The 21,391-nt window shown below is 37.3% G+C and overlaps 1 protein-coding gene across 4 annotated transcripts in view; it reads right to left on the bottom strand.

Moving 5' to 3' along the window:
* Positions 1-21,391, bottom strand: part of mv (lysosomal-trafficking regulator mauve) — a 282,285-nt gene that overhangs the window by 226,700 nt on the left and 34,194 nt on the right. For all 4 annotated transcript variants that reach the window (XM_081758816.1, XM_081758815.1, XM_081758813.1 and 1 more), the window contains exons 5-7: positions 16,997-20,072; positions 9,947-10,060; positions 734-900 (exon numbers count right to left, since the gene is read on the bottom strand). In XM_081758816.1, the coding sequence (XP_081614942.1) occupies positions 734-900; positions 9,947-10,060; positions 16,997-20,072 (3,357 nt within the window). The remainder of the gene's footprint in view (positions 1-733; positions 901-9,946; positions 10,061-16,996; positions 20,073-21,391) is intronic.

Genomic DNA, 21,391 nt, shown 5'->3' on the forward strand with positions numbered 1-21,391 from the left:
ACTGTTTATACTTATGGTCCCTCCACCATTATTGTCGGTCCGATAACGCCCTGCGGGCCAACCTGCATCAGGTGATGCAACTTTAAAGATACAATTTTCGTTATGAATAATCTCCATATTTTCTACTTCGCAGAATTTATTGTTTTGTTCGTTGCTGAAGCCATTCAAATGAAGATAAGCTTAGCCAGGTACAATGAGATAATGGATAATGTTATTACTTATACTGACTAAATCCTGAATGCGAATATAACAACAATAGTTAATTGTTACATAAAAATATCAGCAGATCCAGCTTACATTATCCAAGCTTTGTATCAAAAGAAATATTAATTTTACTGCACTGATTTGAAAGTTTGAAAGTTCCTGCTTCTTAAAAGCTTATTTTGATTTATGACCCATCCTGTACGTACTTAATAATTCTTATTTTCTAATGGAATAATAATAATAATAATAATAATAATAATAATAATAATAATAATAATAATAATAATAATAATAATAATAATTATAATTATTATTATTATTATTATTATTATTATTATTATTATTATTATTATTATTATTATTATTATTATTATTATTATTATTATTATTATCGACGATGACGTAGTGTGGCATTTCGGAAATGATTAAAGGAAACTGCAAGAGCAACTTATTCGCTAAAATGAACGTTTTCAATATAAAATAACATTCTTCTTGAGTGAACTAGGTAAACAAATTTCATACTACTAACCTCAGGTTTTCTTTGAGATGGCATGACTTGTTCATGGCTAGATTCAATCGCCGCACATCTAATTAATACATCACACAAATGTCTTAAATCAACATTATTATGGAGTAACACACTTAAAAAATTTCTTCTCAAACTTTCCAACACAGCTTCCGCTTCTAAAGCCTGACCTGGATAGAAATGCAAGAGAAAAGACCTGAGTCACTGATAGTCAGGTGACACTGAACATATAAATAAACAAAATACACCTGCTGCAATATGGATTTAATCCTTAATCCTCACATCATTTGAATATACACCAGTTCTTATGGTTACATTAACGCTTAGCAGCAAATAAACTGTCATGCAAACATGCTTTCGGACACTTATCAACCGGAGCAATTATATTGTACAATCACGTTTTAAAAAAGTTACCCATCGGTTACTTCAAAAGTTCTATATTCTCATTTACAATATGATTTCTATATTTTTTTAAAAAAAAGTATTATTTTCTTAATTCTTTCCCGCCTGTTTATACTATCGCTATTTGAGATAATTAGACACCAAAAAACCAAGGTTGTGTGGAATCATATTCGTTAAGGTTAGACGATTATACAGAACTAATTACAATTTCAGAATTATACAACACGCCAAACTTGATATATTAGAATGGCGTTAAGCAGGCATACCCTCGGTCCGTCGTGGCATCAAATCAGTAACTGGGTGATGTGTTCCTGAGCAATCAACTATTACGATGCTTGTATGAAAATAACCAGACATCGACACTCTCTGCTGGAAGACAGTGTCAAACAGGATACCAAATCATATCCCACGCACGTTCGATAGGCTATATATCAGGCGATCATGCAGGCCAGGAAGTAACGATACTCGCATCTCGAAAGCTTGCTTATTCCGAAATGCATATGACCTTGTATAGTCCTAGTAAAATATGGCGTTCGAAATAGTCTGAAGCAAGGGAATGGCCTCGACTTCTAGACGTCCCGTGATTCGTGGATGAGGTTGCTCTCAATCTGAAGCAGCTGGCACACTGGCACACTGCAATTATCACGATAATGTCTAACGTGTAATATGGACACCACTGTAGGACATATTGAAGCCGAACTAGTCCGAAAACACGATTGTCTACCATTCAACATACCTGCAACAGTATTCACATTCCCATCTTATTCTTAGGTGCCTGTGGTTTTGGATCAATAGAAGCTGATATAAAGACATATGTGCGGGGCAGTTCAGTGTTCAGCAGAGGCCGTCGATGCAGACCGATCATAACTCGTTACCATGTTCCAGGGTAGAGCTACCACGTGGACGACGTTGTATTCTTCTCACAGCCATACAGACGATTGTCTGCCATTTTGCGGTATATCAGGGGGCACGGTGTCTCAGTGGTATAGCGCTTACCTCTCGCATGTGGGGTACTGGTTCGACCCCGGCCAAATAAGTCTATGATGCATAACATTGTGTCCGAGGGTTTTCTCTGGATATTCCCGTTTCCTTCCACGTTCTCATTCTACCGATTCTTCCATCATCATGTACTTGCCTTAATTATTCGTCTCCCTTAGCATAAAGAGCATAATCGTGGAACTGAAAGATTCCATGTCATTTCATCTTGTGGTATGGTCGCACTGTGCGATCCACTGCTCAACTGTTGCTGCGTATAGTGTTCTTTTGTCCTTTGTTTCCACACACAGGTCATTGTCGTAGTGGGATTTCGATACGAGAAGTTGCCTTCCAACAGGCCATTCATTCCCTAAGAAAGTAGATGTGTTCATATTGCATCCTTGGACATCGCCGAAGAATAGTTAATTTGTCCACATATTTCTGGTCATTTGTCAACGCTGCAGTATCTGACTTGTTCGTAATCCGCCATCCCGCTGTACTACTTCGTGTGCCGAAATGAGAGCGCTGCTGGGTCCATGCATGCACCGTACCACTGAAACTGCAATCGTCGGTACGACATAACATGCCCTGCGAATTGTTTGAGTTTGAACGCATGTTCATTATTCTTTCTGGGTTCATTGGTTGATTTGGAACTTAGCATCCTGTTTAGCACATATGCTATATGATACATAGACCCACAGTGTAACGTGGAATTCGAACCACATATGAGCTCCCACCAGCAATCGAACTCGGGTCTCCACGCCGAAGATGCGTACATCTATTCTTCGTCTTGCAATTTTCACAGAGAGTAGTATACTAAAAAACAATTTCGCGTAGGGGGGCAGTACAAAATATATAAGCATGTAACATTAAAAAGTATATTTTTAAAAAAATCTATTGACTATGTTAGCTCTATGAACACTGTTTCTGAAGTAGTCAAATAATTCCGTAACATGAATATGAAAAAAAAAAATATATTATTTAGCTATGCCTGCTTTATGAGTACAAACTGGGTACAATGGCAGTTGTAATAGTTTGAAACACACGAAGTTCGTACCACAAGTACGTGCCGTTTTGTTCTTAAGTTCACATTTTTTCTTATTTTAAGAAAGCAACTGCGACGCTGGAGACCTCCATCCTTTGTCTCTAAACAGTGCAGGTTTTGTTTACTAGGTGGCACCAGTTGAGTGGGATCTGTTTCTGATACTTCCCGGATGGAATTTTCAGTTAACAGCAAAAGGGTAACTGCGAAATTCCTCACCACAGTTAGACGTTATGCAGGCGATTTCATTGCTAACTGGAGTGTGTATCTGTGTGTGTGTAGTAATAGTGCTCTTACAGAAAACACTGCTAGGAAGTGTGCGTAAATTTAAAGCAGGGCGAACGAGTAGCGTAAGATGAGCAGAGGTCTGTACATCTAAAAAATAAATCAACTAACGCTAACACTGTCCGTGTTGAAAATTTCACCATGAAAAATAGGCGTATCACCATTCACGAGATTTATGATACACTAGAGCTAACAAGGGGAACAGTAGAACCAGTAATTACAAACGAACTGGGCCTAAGGAAAGTTTCCTCTCACTAAGTTCCACGAATGCTTAATGACGATCAAATAGGCGTATCACCATTCACGAGATTTATGATACACTAGAGCTAACAAGGGGAACAGTAGAACCAGTAATTACAAACGAACTGGGCCTAAGGAAAGTTTCCTCTCACTGAGTTCCACGAATGCTTAATGACGATCAAAAAGAGGGAAGAATTCGACCAAATATTACAAATTTGGCACGCTTCAGAAGAGAGGGGGCAAATTCTTGAAAAGTGTTGTGACGATGGATGAATTACAGATTCAATTACTCAACTCAGAAACAAAAATGCAGTCGATGCAGTAGAAATACACAGATTCACCACCCTTCAAAAAATTTCGTCAAGTGGCATCCAATAAGAAGGTGCTGTATACTACCTTCTAGGATTCCCAGAGAGTGATATTGGCCCACTCTGTTCCGAAAGGTCACACAATTACGGGCGAGTATTCTCGCATACTTTTGGATACAGAATTTTTGCCAAAATAGACTGAGAAATAACCACAAATGGCAAATAGCAGTTTCATCCGCCTCATACATAATGCACCACCACACCGTGCAAATGCTGTGACCTCATCCTTGGCTGACCACGGTATTGAACTTTGCCACACCCACCCTACTCACCAGATTTAGCTCCAAGTGACTTTTGGTTGTTTCCAAACCTCATGGAATTGCTTCGTGGACGCTATTTTGCCAGTAGATCATCCCTGGGAAGTGTAATTTTCCAGTATCTAAAACATACCCCCAAAGACTATACCACATGCCACACAAAATGGACGAAGCGATGGCAACTGTGTATCAATAAAGAAGAAGAGTTTGTTAAGAAGCAGACACAGTTTAGTTCTCTGTATTTCCTTGTTCTTGGACATTAAAACGAAACGGCACGTACTTTTTGTGTACACCTCGTATACAGGGAGTTTAAGGATAAGAGCCCAAAACCATTCAGAAAATTTTTATAGAAGCAGGGGCCCATGGAAAATAAACGTCGTGCAAGACAACCACTAACGACGGTCATTGGAAACAGTGAATACAAAGAATCCAAGCGAGCTTGACAGCAACTTCCAGGTACAAGAAGGTTTCAGATAAGCGAAGAAAGTGTCTGATTTCATTATAACGAACCGGTAAAGTGTGGAAGCTGTCTACATAGATGCCGCATGAGCATACATCAGATAAAAACTTCATAGTCCCAGAATACATTTCTAGGTACTATATTGACATAACACATATTGTTTTCGCACAATGTTTCAATGTGCGATGCGAAATAGGAAAAATGAAATCTTTGAGTTTTACGTCCCACGGTTATGCCGGTTAGGCTAAAGGAGACGGTGATGATGAGTAATGAATGAAATGGTGGAATGAATAAAGTGGGAGGAAACGGGAGAACCCCGAGAAAACCCACGCACACGGTGTTTGTCCACCACAAAGTCCACTTGGCGGGGGCTGGGATCGAACCCGGGACCCCAAGCACCAGAGGTGAACGCTCTACCACTGAGCCACCGCGGCCCCAAGATGCGAAATAGGTGTTATATACAACTTCCAAGCGGTCATATCAGTAGCTGATAAGGGAACCGGCAGCACACACACATCCAACTTCCGTTGTACTTGAAAAGATTGGATGTTAGATGAACAGGTGCCGCAATAGTCCACTATGAGCTTCTTACCCGATAGTCAAACAGTCAATACGGGTGTGCAAAGTGCAATATACAGAGCATTGAGGATGTATTGCGGAAAGGCAGCCTGCACTTGTCAAAAGAAGAGGCATCTTCTATCTTCAGGACAATACTCGTTCCCACAAGTGCTGATACCACCAGATAAGAAATATCGTCTGAAAAGCGTAACTCTACCGTCCATACTATTTAGATACCTCATCAACTAACTTACTACCTTCTTCTTGCCCCGAACAGTCACATAAGGAGCAGAAGACTCAGAAACAGGAATGATCTGGAAAACAAAGTGTCTGCCTTCCCTTTCAAAGACACTATTGTATGGGAACGATATTGGCATATTTGTCTCGTAACCAGAAGGTTGTAGGCTGCGTAGGTATTAGTTACATACTAGTGACAACACATTTAAAGAGCAGCTAGTAGGAATTCACCGATCTGGCCCGAAATTGGTTCATACAATAGAAGGCGATGACAGACGGTAGTCGTTCCAGTATGACTTGCGTGTATATACAAGGTGTATACAATACATAAGAGCACTACTTTAAGAACATGTAACCACCCGAGCGATCATATAAGCAGCTGTTCGAAAGGTAACTGGTCGTAAAGATACCGAACGTCTGTCTGGGTTATGATATCCCACGTTCGATGTAGATTTTGGTGATGGTCGTTGTCGGAGCCAAGTTGGCGTCAAGATCCGCACTACCAAATTCTAGACAAGCTCGACAGAACTCAAGATCTAGGGTAGAATCTGTGTATCAACGACATAAACAGATCCCCTGTCGGTATAGGGGCGCTTGTTATCATGCTTGTATATGGAGCCTCACAAAGTATCCAGGGAGAGTCGGAGAACAGGACAAACTGTGTCACGAATGAAAGATGCACTACCCTTATAGACTGTAATAAGAAAATTTGATACCTCCGCATTAGGATAATGGAGACACATAATAAATGGAAATGAAAGCTGATGAAAATCAAGATAGTGAGAGGAAACAAAGAGAACTCTAGGAAAACCCATGGGTACGATGTTTTCCAATATGAACTGTCATGACTTGGGATCGAACCAGGGACTTCTCCCATTAGAGGCGAGTGTTCAAGTACTGAGCCACCGTGTTCCTCGACCTAATAATACATTCACGTATACATGTGTGCACTGGCGGCTCTTGAGGAAGTCACATCGTTAAACATTTAAATTTTATCGCTAAGCTAAAGGAAAAAACGCTTATCTAACGTATTAATTCTTGTATACAGCTTAATGAAATTGTATGAAGATTTCTTCTCTTACAGTGCAGCGATAAAATTTAAATTTTTAAAGATATAACTTCCCTCAAGACCCACCACTACATGTGCATCCTTAGACCAGTTGGTTTGAGTTGAGCTGCTTTTGAGTTTAATGCCCCGTTTAGCAGCGATGATATATGAGAAGTGGACCTACCAATTAACGTGGTATCCCAACCACATTAGCTTCCGTCGGAAATCGAACCCAGGTATCCTACCCAAAGACGCATACGCTAACCACTTAGCCACGAAGGAACTCACCAGTTGGTTTATTATTACAGTAATAAGAACATGCTTGTCTCGTAATGACAGGTATCTTGCTTTTTATTTCCGAATGCGCAGTTCCACACAACGAATTCTGACGTAGTACTATAGTGAATCACAAAATGAATTCGGAGATAGTGCCACAATAGGGTCCCAGTCCGCTTCGAAAAAATGTTCCTCGAGTGTCAGTCATGTTACCTAGGCTGAAGGTTTAAAAACAGATGAATACAGTGAAACCTGTCAACTTGGCCACCTCTGTAAGTTGGCCACCTGCTTATCTTGGCCTAGTTCGTCTTAAACCTGCATTTTCCCATAAGACACTCGTTACTTACTACTCTATAAGTTGACCACCTGTCTATCTTTGGAAGTTCGCCACAATGAAGAAATGTTTAGCCTATGATGATAACGATAAATTTACCTGCGTATTTTGGCCACGCAAAATACCGTTTTGTTATTTTTCTTAACTCTTTCGTATTCCCATATGAGAGGCGGATGTTCTGTATTTGTGACTGGAGAAAAGAAGCAAGGATTCCCGCGATTTGCTCTTGGAGGTCAATGGCCAGAAGACTACGCTGATAAAGGGGTGGTGAAGGAAGATGTGAATAAGAAAAAGCACGTACAGGAATTCAGGAAACGGTTGTACGTATTTGTTTACCCTGTCTGTTTTGGTAAAACCATTAGCTATATCAGCTCCTCTCATCAGTGGGGAGCTTTAGTAATGTCGGAAAATTCTCAAGGTTAAAACTAACCACCTCAATTGTCAACTATTGGCACCTGTCGGCTTGTCAAAAGATAGCGGAGTTTTTGAGATATGAATTCCCTCAAGATTTTCCCAAAACATCTGTTACTTCGAGGGAAACACTTCTAGCTCAATAACAACAGGTAGTTAACTACAATATTAGAATGTGCATATCTGCCAAAAAGAATAAAACAAATACGTCTAGAATGAACCACCATTCAGTACCAACTGAAAAGAAGTCATATAAATTGCATATGAATTTCTCAATTTATAACTTAGCTTTTCTTGTTTTCAATCTGAATAACTCAGTGTGCTATAACATCAATTTTAACAAACTGCGTACATACGCTTCTATTTCAAGGTTGGTTGTGTTATTATGTTTTCAATCCGAATAATCCAATGTACCAGACTAGTTTTCAGGAAGAGAAAGGTATGCACATATATTAAACATACTATAGTAATATTTTCTAGTACTGTATATTTTTATGATTACTCTATATGCATTATTTATAAGTAGCTGCCGTGCCACTGCTTATTAAAATTTTACAATCAAGTAATACTAGAAATCCTATTCTAAAAATACACCAATCACACTTGTTTTCTGTAAGTTGGCCACCTGTCTAAGTTGGCCACTTTTCGATGGAACCGATGGTGGCCAACATAGACAGTTTTCACTTTATATGGATGAATCGAACTTAAGATCCCAACAGTAGTTTCCATCTAATTTTGTGCGATTATATTAAATTAACTATTTCAAACGATGATCGATTTATATACAGATAAAACATAAAACTGATATCGCTTTCCCATATGACTATTTATTGCTTACGAAAAAATTGGATGTTTTAATATATTTAATTTGAACATATGAAGGGTTTCCATTCTTGTTTGTACCCTTATGACTACTTCGTATTCTATAAACTCTCCGATTTTACAGTCCCGAAATTGTATTTCAAACCAGATAGCTTTTAGTCAGGTGATGTGCAGTAAGCATACTAGTTCCCATTACCATTAGCTCTGGTTTTCTAAACTAGAGTTTGCTGTATCTTAATTCAAGTAGCTCACCAACAGTGTCTAGCTACAACGGGCCAGTAAAATTACTTCTACATGTACAGTCTATAACTAACAACTATAAAATGAAAATATGACAATTTTATCAGTGAACTCTAAATTCGTCTCATACAGGAACGATCCATAAGAATTTGAAGGAGCAAAAGTGTGTACCTTTGAGTTTATTAATAAACTTGTTCTTTCAGCAGCTATTACAAAATACAATTCTATCTTAAAAAATTTTTTTTTCCTATTCGGGCCAATTTATGACGGCTATATTTCGTCCGCTTAATATTCTGTGACCACTATCGAGGCTTACTAATTTGCATGGATAAATGAATTACAGTAAGTAATAGAATATGGCAATCAATTATTTGTACATATACTGATATAAGGGTCAATGCCTTAGCTGTACTGGAATAACTTTTGTTGTGAGATCAGCGACGTCAAGCAGTACCAGGTCTGGTCAGAGGAGAGATGGGTAACCATTTGTACTCACGAGATTGTGTTGTTGGCATTACGCGTCCACCCCGAGTCGTGAGGACAATTGAGAAGCTACTTGAAAGAAACAAGTAGCGAACTTCCGTCTAGCTGCCCACACATCGCCCCAAAGACATAAATGTCACAAGTCGGCTAGCACGCCCAGGCCCCCTATGGGACTGTTGCACCAGGAGTTTAATTTAGTTTTTAAGTTGGTATCAGAAACAATAATGTTATTTTATTACAACCTACACTGCCTCGGAGTTGAGCAAGTTTGAGCAAGATGTCTATGATTATACTACAAGTTTAGTAATTGTGCAAATAAACTTGCGAAACAATCGAGCATCGCTGAAAGTCGATACCTGGCAACAGTATTTTAGAACAGACATTAAATGACAATTGCATTTTAGAAGTACAACTTGAAAAAATAATTTAAGTATTTCCACAATTTTCGAGTGAATGTTAAGTACTTAACAAAGTACATAATAAAAAAAGTTGGAAATTCGTACTTACCTGCCACAAGAAGCTTTAGGCCTCGTGATTTTCGCTGCCACAAGAAGCTTTAGGCCTCGTGATTTTCGCACAATATTAAGCAGATGAAATATACGTTATATAAATTGGTCTGAATAGGAAAAGACACGCAACTCTAAGATAAAATAGTTGTATTTTTATTTTATACTAGTATAAGCTGAGTAAAAACTGAAATAAGTAATGTTCTACTATTATTAACAAGTTCAAAAACAACTGAACTTCTTTAAAAACTTATCAAAATTTATGCGCTCACCTGTCTCAACATCAATTGGTGATGCCACTAAACATATTGTCAGCAATGATTCTATTAACTTTACTCCAAAATACAACTTAGATCCTCTATTGTGACCTTCATATGATGTAATGTCTGAAACAGATTATAAAAAATAATTATCTAGGGAAATTTGCATAGCACAATGAACATTTATTCACTTTTGCAATAACTACATTGTTTATAAATTAACTGTATTTAGAAACTGACGGAACGAAGAAAGAAGGAATGAACGAAAGTAGGGATGCTTTCAATATTTTAACTGGAAATCCAACCAGAAAACGACATTAGGAAGACCTAGGTGCAGATGGGAGGATAACATTTAGATAAATCTCGCAGAAATAGGAATACAAAGTAGAAACTTATCAAATTCGTTAAGAACAGAAGTCAATAGAGAGCTTTTGTTAATGTAGTATTGAACCTGTGAGTTCCATAGGCCACAGAATTAGTTTTTTAAGTTAAGTTAAGTGATGTAACCATTTATTACACTGAACGATCATCAAATTCTAGAAATATCCTTCTCCCGCACGGAAGCTATAAGATTGATGAATACATAAGTTCCTGGTTTTATGATATTCGCTCCTTTAACCTTGAATTGCTTCAACATCCTCACAAAATCGCTTCTACAGTATATGACTCTTGTTAACATCGAGATCTAGACTAATCACTTTTTTCGCACCTGAAAACGGTAGATTTACCTCACTTCATGTAAAGTATTATCTATCGTCTTTCTAAATGAATTTTCGCAAGTCAAAGTTAAATGACTTTTGTCCAAACTGAATCCCATTTAAATCCTTTCTTGTATTTGGTTATAGCAAATTCACTTCATTATGAGGAAACTGTAGACAAAATTATTAAAAATTCTTTCTTAATTTGCTGGTTCTTTTCCATCGAGTGTAAAAACCATTAGAGTTTCATATAAAGAATTTTCTCGAACTTTTCTCTCAATAATTTTTCTCTATATCAAAACTTTGCTAAAGTTCATCCCGGACTTTCCGGACTCATTCCATGCAAAGCGTTAGTCCCCCTTCTAAACTAAATTTTCAGAACATCAACACTAAAGAACTTTTGTGAAAGTTGAGACTTAATTAAATCGTTTCTCCCGTTTGGATATGATATCCTTTAAGCATGCAGGAAGTTAATTTTCCGCAATTCGACCCTAAATAACTTAATCAAGGCCTAGTACGAGAGTAGTTCTAAAAGTACCCGACGCCTAACAAAGAAAACACTAAAAATTGGGAAAAATTATCTTCATTTCTTAGCATAGTCTCCTTTCAACTCGATACACTTTCCCCAACGATGTTCAATAGCTTCAATGCCCTGATTATAGTGTGAACCGTCGAGCTCCTTAAAACAGCCATTAACCGCAGACTCCACGTCTTCATTGCTGGCAAATCTTTTACCACCCAGCCATTTTTTTTCAAGTTCGGAAAGAGAAAATAATCCGAAGGGGGGCTAAATCTGGCGAATAGAATGCGTGAGGAAGTAATTCGAACTTTAATTAATTGATTTTGGCCATCGCAATAACAGATGTACGAACTGGTGCACTGTCTTCATGAAACAACTATTTCTTTTTCGCCAAATGAGGTCGGTTTTTGTTGATTTCATCACTCAAATGCTGCAATAAGTTTGCATAATACTCGCCGTTGATTGTTTTTCCTTTCTGCCGATAATCAATAAAAATTATTTTACGTGCATCCTAAAAATTTGACACATGACCTCGCCAGCAGATGGAACTGTCTTTGCCTTCTTTAGAGCCGATTCTTCTCTTTCAGTCCACGGTTTTCACTATTCCTTCGTCTCAGGCGTAAAATGATGAACTTGTGACTCGAAACAAAAACTCGAATTTATTGCTGTGAAACGTTGCCAAACACTCGCTGAAACTTCCTCAGGACGCTATTTTTGTTCCTTTGTAAGTACATGCAGCACCTATCTCGCACACAGCTTTCTTATATCCAAATTTTAAGTCAATATGCGATGTACAGCATTTTTTAAAATGCCTACCAAGTCTGCTAGCTCGTGCACTTTCAAACAACGGCCATCCAATATCATTTTATCGATTTTCTTCACCATATTTGGCGTGGTCGCCTCATTTAGTCGACCACTGTCATGTTTAGTCTTTGGAGCTCGAACGCTCTCGTTTAAATTCTGCCACTCTATATTTTACTGCTGTAAACAAAGGAGCTCGAGTTTGCCCAGAGTGGAATCTAACTCGGCTTTGATATTGGTTGGACTGACACTTTTCAAATGAAAGTATTGTATCACATAACAATGATACATTTTTTCATGTTCACAAATTCATTGACAGCGTTAACTACTGACAGCTGCCAAACAAATACTAAACAACGTAGCGTCTTCACACTTAAGCTTTATAATGTTGGTATTTTCGACCGTAGTAATGTTTTTGAAACAACAACTGCCATGGTCGGGTACTTCTGGGACTACCCACGAACAATAATTTTCTCGAAACGGAAAATTTAATCTCATTTCATGGAAATCGCAAGCTCTCAATCTCTACAAAATGTTTCTTCTTTCTCCTTTTTTTTTTATGAAAAACAAAAAAATAACTTTGGTATGTCTACCACAAGAGTTTAGAAGTAATTTTTGTTGAAGAAATAGTGACAAGTGAAAACAACTTGACTGTACTCCAAAAAAACGATTCTGAATTATTCCAGCTGTTCACAAACTCTACCCAGACGAAGACTGCTCTTTACAGAAAGACGAGGTACCGCCACATAACCAGTGAGACGCACGAACTTTCTTGGCTGAAACATCCCTTGGGAGGTGGATAGGTTGACGAGGAAGTCTCAAGTGTCCAGATCATCCAATACCTATTGATTAGCTTTCTACCTGTGGAGAACTCTAAAAAACAGCGTATTCATCACAAAGTTACGGCCAATGGGTGACAAGGGACCGCAACTGAGACTAGCTGTGTTTGCCTTCCCGTGGAATCTACATTGGTTGTTTGTTGATCTATTCTGTGCAGATAATGCTGTTATCAACAGCGACATTTTAAACATCTATATAGATTTAAGGTATATGAGACCTGAAGTTCACATCTGTTGTTGTTATTGTTGTATTTTTTCCTCCAAATCAGAACTATTTAATGACGACGCTAGATCAGTTATCAAATTCTTTCCAAACTTGACATGATTACTGTACCACGTTCGGCATTTTTGCAAAGAAAACCCTAGTGAAATCTGGCCCTAAAATTACTGCATTAACTTGATAGTGAAACTAGCTTTAGTATGCCCGTATATTTAATCTGTAAAAAGTTTCAAGAACTCATCCGTTTCGTTTATCGTTTATGTTGTACGGAAAAAAGTTAACGTCGATAATTCATATACCTAATAGTAAAAATTAAATGTACCAAAAATGAAACTTTTTCATACGAAAAAAATAAGAGTATAATTACTAAGTTTACGTATACAGAAGTTATAATTCCTGTGCATATAACTTTGACTATTTGTTATGTGAGTTTTCTGTGTTAATTTTACCCCGTAAACTGTGACCGATGCAGAGAATGGATGAATTTTCGAAAATTTTTACAGAATAAATATACAGGCATAATCAGGTCAGTTTTATTTCGTTAATAATAAAGTGCCAGAGCTTCTCCTTATTGTATTTTGCTGCAGTTAATTGATCCACTTGTGAAAACTTCAAGACAATATGCTTTCTTATCTTCTGCAGTGGTATAATCCTCAACAATAACGTGTCTATGCACAATTATAAACTCTGAAGATTTCCTTACAAAATGCACTGCAGCCAACAATGGGAGTAACTGCATTCTAACTGCTTACAATTACATACGATAACGGAAGTATGAAACGAACGATGAGTCTAACTATATAAAATACAAACTTTAATATAGTGGGTGTTTCAGCTAAAATGTCGTGATTTCAAATGATCCCAAAAATATTTACTATATTAACATTAATAATTTGTGTATTTTATGATTGACAAAATCTAAAATTTAATTTTTATCTGTGTTCAAACCAGTAGTGTGAACAGAAGAGCGTACTGACGCAATGAGACAATTTATTTTGAACAGTCCGAAAAAAAAATCATTGTGACGTTGGTCTCCAGAATCTGGAATATCCCTAATATCGTGTTGGCCTTTTCTTTGAAGGGACTTAAAAACATATCACAGTATTGCAAGCGGTGTTCATGTTTAGAAAGAAATGTAAGCAAACGGCTTGTACTCGCCGCAAAAAACGAAGTAATCTTCTAGGTAGTGCTTTCGGAAGACCCTGCTTCCATCTTCAGCCTAGAAACAATTGAAAAAGGATTTAAAACATGGAGGAGAGATGTGGCATATTTCAAATACTTTTAATCATTTTTCAATCTATCCACATTTCTCCCCCGTGTTTTAAATCCTCTTCCAGTTGTTTCTATGCTGAAGATGGAAGCAGAGTCTTCCGAAAACGCTACCTAGAAGAATGCTTCGTTTTTTGGGGTGAGTACTAGCCTCTTGGTTATATTTCTTTCCAGAATAAAAAACATCTCCTTACAAAATCCAAATTCTTAAAGTTTTATATCGTGAAGGGGCCAAATAGCCTTATTACTGACGTCATCATTCAATCATAATCATATTCATTCATTAAAAGCTTTATAGTTGCAGGAAAAGATGCAGAATATATTTTGCAGATCATTCAAAATTCAATCATCTTGTGATTTCAAATCGTTACATACATTTCTTTGAAAATTATTTACAGTTGTCTCTAACTAGAAATCAAATCAAATGAAATATTTGAGGTTTACGTCCCACGGTTATGCCGGCTAGGCTAAAGAAGATGGCGATGATGAGAAATGAATAAAATGATGGAATGAAGAAAGTGGGAGGAAACGGGAGAACTCCGACGAAATCCACGCACACGGTGTTTGTCCACCACAAAATTCACTTGGCGCGAGCTGGGATCGAACCAGAGAACTCATGCACCAGAGGTGAACGCTCTACCACTGAACCATCGTGGCCCCCTGTCTCCAACTAAAGAACGAGTCAGAAAAAACTTGGCCAGTAACTTTGACCAAAAAAGTAGGTAAAGAAATGAAAAGAAGAAAGGTCGTTTTAATACTTTAGTTGACTATAAAGTAAAATAAATAAATAAATAAATAAACACAAAAGATATCATAAAGAACTAATTATGGAAAATGCTCGTACATTACTTTTAATCCGCTTCATAAGAGTTCGCACATCATCATCTGTTATTTGATTGGCAGCTGCAGTCCACTTGCGACGAAAAGTTTTCAAGTCAGCCGAGTTCCCTTTTGATGTTTTCAATGTTCTTTTAATGTGGGCCCAATATTTTTCAATTGGCTTAAGTTCAGGGCAATTTGGTGGATTTGCCTCTCTTCGAACTGCGACGATACCCTTTTCTTTATAACAATCAGTGGGTGCTTTAGAGTAGTGAGAGGTAGCAAGATCTGGCCAAAAGAAAACAGAGTTACTGTGTGACATTACAAATGGATACAAGCGTTTTTGTAAACACTCCTTCGTATAAATTTCGCCGTTAATTGTCCCTGTTGTGATGAACGCCTTGCTTTTTTTTACCGCATGAACAAATAGCTTGCCAAATCAAATATTTTTTGGGATATTTGAATGCCTTCCGTTGTTTAAATTTATCCTGCACATCTCCTCTCTTCAGTGCCACGCAGTACTCCTTTCCGGGAATTTGACTGAAATCAGCGACACAATAGGTTTCGTCGTCCATAATGCAACACTCATATTGAGTAAGGTACTGATCATAGAGTTTTCTTGCTCTGGATTTTGCCGTCAGTTGTTGCTTTTCGTCTCGGTTAGGTACCTTTTGCACTTTGAAAGATCGTATACCTTTCATTGCTTTAATTCTGTGCACTGTAGATTGGGACGCTTTGACCACACCAGCAACTGTTCTTTCCGATAAATTCGGATTTTGACGCAGCAATGCAGTAACCCTTTTCTCCAGCTTCGGTTGGCTAGTCCCCGGTTTTCTACCTTAGCCAGGTTTTCTTTCAACAGTTAAATCTTGTGTGTACTTTTTAATTACATTTTGCACAGTAGACCGAGGGTACTTTACGAGTTTGCTTAATTTATTTAAGGACATACCTGGATTTTCCAGGTATTTGTTCACAATTAGTTTTCGTTTTTCTAACTGACTCATCGTTCTTTACCACACCACGCGCACTTCACAACTGACAATCTATTCGTGAGTAAGATCAGCAGTCTGTCCTTGCTTATGCACAGTGCTGCCAATGTTTATCTTATATACTAGAAAATATGGTGGGAGGAAAGCGACCAAGTTTTTTTCTGACTCATTCTTTAACTCAGATTTAAATCCATGTGCCTATTTCTTGTGGGTTTTCCTAAAGCAGAATGTTTTCAAATGTGAACAGCGATCAGTAAATGATCTGAACATAAACAACGAACAGTATACACCAAAAATTAGTTATCCAACCCCTGATCAGGTATTTGACAATTGCAACGGGAAAATCGTCAATGTGAACATTTCGAACAAGTTTTCCATTAATCTCTGGATTTTTCTCCATTACTTTTCTTCCTTTCTTCTTCTTTTTTTTCTTTAATAATAAATATTTTAAAATGTAATTTGAAATCACGACGTTTTAGTAAAAATACCCTATATATTATTTCTGACTGTAGACTGTATTTTATTGCATTTGACAGTTCTAAAATAACTCCTAAAATTGTTAAAATTATTTTGACTCCTCTGTAATTAAAAAAAGCCACCAGGATTTAGTAGCTCATTACAACAGAATTTACCAAGAAGATAGAAGAATATCTCTGAAGATGTTGCCGCTGTATGGTAACGAAAGCTCAGCACAGCAAACTCACTCTGGCAGCAATCCCGAGAACATTGGATTAATAAGAATTTACCAAGACTTACACATTCTGAAATGCATCGTTCCAGTTACTATCAATCAAAATAAACACAAAGTTTCACACACACACACACACACACACACACACACACACACACACACAAAAATATTAGAAAACGATAATTTTCAACTAGAAATTTTAAAAGCAGTACATACCTCCATTTAAAAGCTCTTTCATTACTTCTTTTGCTATAAGCTGCAGTAGTAAATATCCGTTCCAGCTCAATGACTCCTTCATTAAGTATTTTCTATACAATGGACTATATAAAACTAAATTAGAACAAGTACGCCAGTATGTGGAGAGGATATATAAGAGTGTGTTAAGCGTATCATTATCGTCACTGTCTTCTGGTTGGTTCGTCTTCTGTTCTTCATCTTTTCTTTCAATTTCAGATGAATTATCAGGAGTATTACTGTCTTGCTCATTCTGTTTATCCTCAGTTTCTTTGTTTTCATTTTTCTCTAAACTAACGTCATGTTCTTTGTGTTCATCTTCGGCTTTTCTTTCATCTTCTGGCAAATCAACAACGTCTTTACTATGATTTTCATTTTCATTGTGTCTTGTGTCTTCTGAAGAATCAACAGGAATATTAACACTATCTTTATTTTGTATCGTATCTTCTGATAAATTATCAGGTATGTCACTATTTTTAGTGATAATATCTTGTTCTATCGTCTCAACTTCATCACCAAGTTTCATGCATTCAAATGAAGTAACCTGAACTTCTGGCGTAGGATTCTTAACATCTGTCAACGAACAAGCACTAGAATTTCGTACTTTTTGCGCTGAAGCAAAATGTAAAATTTGAAACACTTCCCTCGTATACTTCTCCAAAGTCTTCTGTAACATGGACAATGACACAAGTGAGCTTATATGATCAGTACATAAGGATTCAATAGCCTTCTGGGACGAATATACACATTTATCACAGAATTCTCCATTCTTTTTCAAAGTATCTTCTAGGTTTAAAAATTCAACAATAACAGTAATTTCTAATATAGGAGAGCACAATTTACAAAATGACGGAGAACTGAGTAAATCAGAGATGTGTTTCAAACCATCTATCTTCATAAATTCTTCAGCAAAGGAAATATTACACAACAACGAAGATAATGCTGATAATGATGATAGCAGCATAAATTTTGAAATATCATTACTTTCCTGAAAATATTTCTCTTTCATTTCCAAAAATGTCGGGAAAAAGACCTTCATAGTAAGTTCCTTTTTCATTTCTACACTGGCATTTGGCACAATTTTCAACAAATGAGACACAACAGAATAGGACAGTTGAATGTCAGAGAAGTTCAAAAGATCTTTATATAACTCCAAACATTTCCATGGACTAGTCTTCTGTTTATTGTCGAACACGGGAATTTCCGAAGAATACAAGGCACTCTTGTTGCTCAAGCACATGACAGGTTCTTTGGTCTGCGATTTGTCATCACTATCAGGTGACAATTGATCGCAAATATTACTATCAAATGCAGCAACGATGGCTCGATTACAATAGAATTTACCCGCAGTAGCAGTCTTTAGTGGAGCTTCTCCGCTGTTCTTGCTACAATTAACACAGGAAACTTTCTGATTGGACAAAATAATACCTCCTAATTCACAATAAATGGACCTTTCGAGCAAAGCAAAACACAGAGCTCGACATCTGGGAGTGCCATTTTTCAAGACGTCAAGTAAAGTATTAACTGCATTTTCTGGCGGGAAACAACAACACGTGCCAGAAAGCATCATTACTTTCAATACATGAGCTTGAATTTCTGCAATTCTGATGTTTTGAAGGAGACGAATAAGCACCATGAACAAGGACGAAATACAACATGACTCAATTGTAGATCCAATCTGAACTTTAAACACATGTCCAAAAATATCGTGATGGTGATAATTATTTTCTACTACGGAGCATTGTTTGTGTTTATGTTTCTTGCATTGATGGGAGTGGATTATCTCACTACGAACTCGTTTCAGGCTACTGATAATCTGACCCAGAACTTCAACGACTTTTCTTACCCTAAAAATGGATACAGATTTTCGTTCTGAATTATCGATTAGAACGGCAATTGTCTTCTCAATCAATTTGCCTCCGTGGGACTCTAAAAACTGATGAAAAAGTTCTATAAAATCTTTAATTTTGTCAACAGTGCTTCTTTGTAATAATAACGAATAAACAAACATAACCAATCCGTAGGTAGCAAAATATATGAACTCTTGTATTTTATATGATTCCTCTTTAGAAATAGTTTTGCATCCTAAGTGACACACTGTTGCTACTCCAAATGCCCCTTCATCCTCAGCTCTATTACAAGCTGCACTCTCATTCGTATCATTCTCTGAAATCTTTAAAATACTCATTTTCTGCACTGCATCTTCTAATACTTTGAGCAAAATGGGCATCATCCCATTTCGCACAACTGTCATGGTTATATCTGGATGCAGAAGCACTTTTTCTAACGCAGTCAGCAAAAGATGCGTAATGGAAGTCTTCAATTCGGCAACCTCAAGACAATTAAAAGAAGGAACTGGGGATGTTCCGAACTGCAAAGTACAAAGATTATCCAACGCAAAAGTGATCACTTGAACAGATATTTGATAACCACTATCAACAATGAGATTCAGTTCAGCGTTACATAAACTACGAAGAAGTTCAATAACAAGTTCACAAAATTCATAAATGCTAATTTCACAGCCTAAAACTTCTCGTACTCTGTCGTCTATAAAATCACTGGGATTCTTGGGTCTTTTTGGCTCTCTTTGAAGTTTCAAGGACTTCCTTCTTCGCTCGATACCACTACTATCCTGTGTTTCATCGTCGCTTCTTACCACCGAAGTAAAATAATCAAAATCCATTGGGTTTATATTCACTTTTAATATGCTTGGCTTATAATTTTCTGCTTCTTCTCCCGGCTGCTCTGACTCGCTACTTCCAGCTTTATTTGCAGCAGACTCCTCGGGAGGTGTTTTCACTCTTCGAGACCAACTTCCAGAAGAAGGTTGATTTCTGCTACTTTCTTGCTTTGGAGTGCACTGATAATACGGGTGATGATGACCAACCCATACTTTATTGTGTTTTGCATTCCACTGCATTTTGAATAAATCTTCCACGATGCATTTTCCCTTACGCTGAACGTGAGGATTTTGGGCTTTTGGTTTGATCTGACTTTGAAGACAAACAGGATACAAAGAAATGAGAAGACTTGCAAGTTCCCGACTGCATGATAAGCCCTGAAACAGAAAATAGATAAATTAGAAAAATAGAGTGCATGATAAGCCCTGAAATAGAAAAATAGACAAATTACAAAATAATTCACTAACATTGTGTGGATGGATCATGCATGACGTTCTTTCCGACATAATGTTTCCAGTGGGTTCCGAAGAAATATGCCACACACAGAACTTATATTTCTGTTGACTTATAAATATCACAATGAAGGCCGGAATTGTAATTTTGTGTACATTTTCGAAACTTAAATGTGAATCATATACCAGACTTCTTTAACTATTAGCCATACCATACTGTTTGGAACTGAAATTACAATTTTTCAAACCTTGCACTTTCATTGTTACCAGAAATGACGAAATTACTTGATTTATTCATTCCTTATCTAATTTGGATTTTGCTTACATTTGCATACTAAGAAAGTTCAGTACGCATTAGATAAAACGCGCTGAGGATCCAATAAAATAAAATTAATTTTATCTATATCATATCCTTTAAACTTCATATTTGTTTCACACACAATGCTGGGGAAGACGGTGGCTCAGTGATAGAGCGTTCACCCGGTGCGTGGGGTCCCTGGTTCGATCCCAGTTCGCGCCAAGTGGGCTTTGTGGTGAACAAATACCGTGTTCGTGGGTTTTCTCGGGGTTCTGCTGTTTCCTCCCACTTTATTCATTCCACCATTGCATTCATTTCTCATCATCACCATCTCCTTTAGCCTAGCCGGTATAACCGTGGGACATTAAACTGAAAGATTTCATTTCATTTCATTTTATTATCACACTCAAGGCTGCGAATTCAGCCCAAATACTGAAGAAATAACTACTACAATTTGGAAATATAAATAAGATCTATTTTATTTCTAAGTTTCATCTACTCTGATGACAATTATAGTCCAGAAGGTATAACGTCGTTGGCTTCCCGCGCTTGGACCTGCTCGTCACTGGGGGTGTGGTAAGAGGGTAGCCAATGACCACCAACTATCTGTTGCGCTCAGCGAGCCACGAGTAACCAAGCTGGTCACTCCCCATAAACGTCACTACAACTTTTCACGGGAAGCCAACGACGTTATACCTTCCGTACTATAACAAAATAAGACCAACAGCTGGACGAAAAATGAGATCCGGTTTAATCTAATATTCCCTCTATCATTTATTTCTTGATACTGATAGTGCCACAGTACTTTACATTGAAGTGATACTAATTGATATGTACACGTGAATATCTAAAAGACTGTTCCCAAAAAATCTACAAGTCTTTGTCACAAATAATTATCCAATATTATTGTACACAGAGTTAAATTAAGTACAACAAGCTATCCTTC

This window comes from Thermobia domestica, chromosome 5 (genome assembly GCF_964235325.1).
Source record: "Thermobia domestica chromosome 5, izTheDome1.hap1.1, whole genome shotgun sequence".
Taxonomy (NCBI): Eukaryota; Metazoa; Arthropoda; class Insecta; order Zygentoma; family Lepismatidae; genus Thermobia; species Thermobia domestica.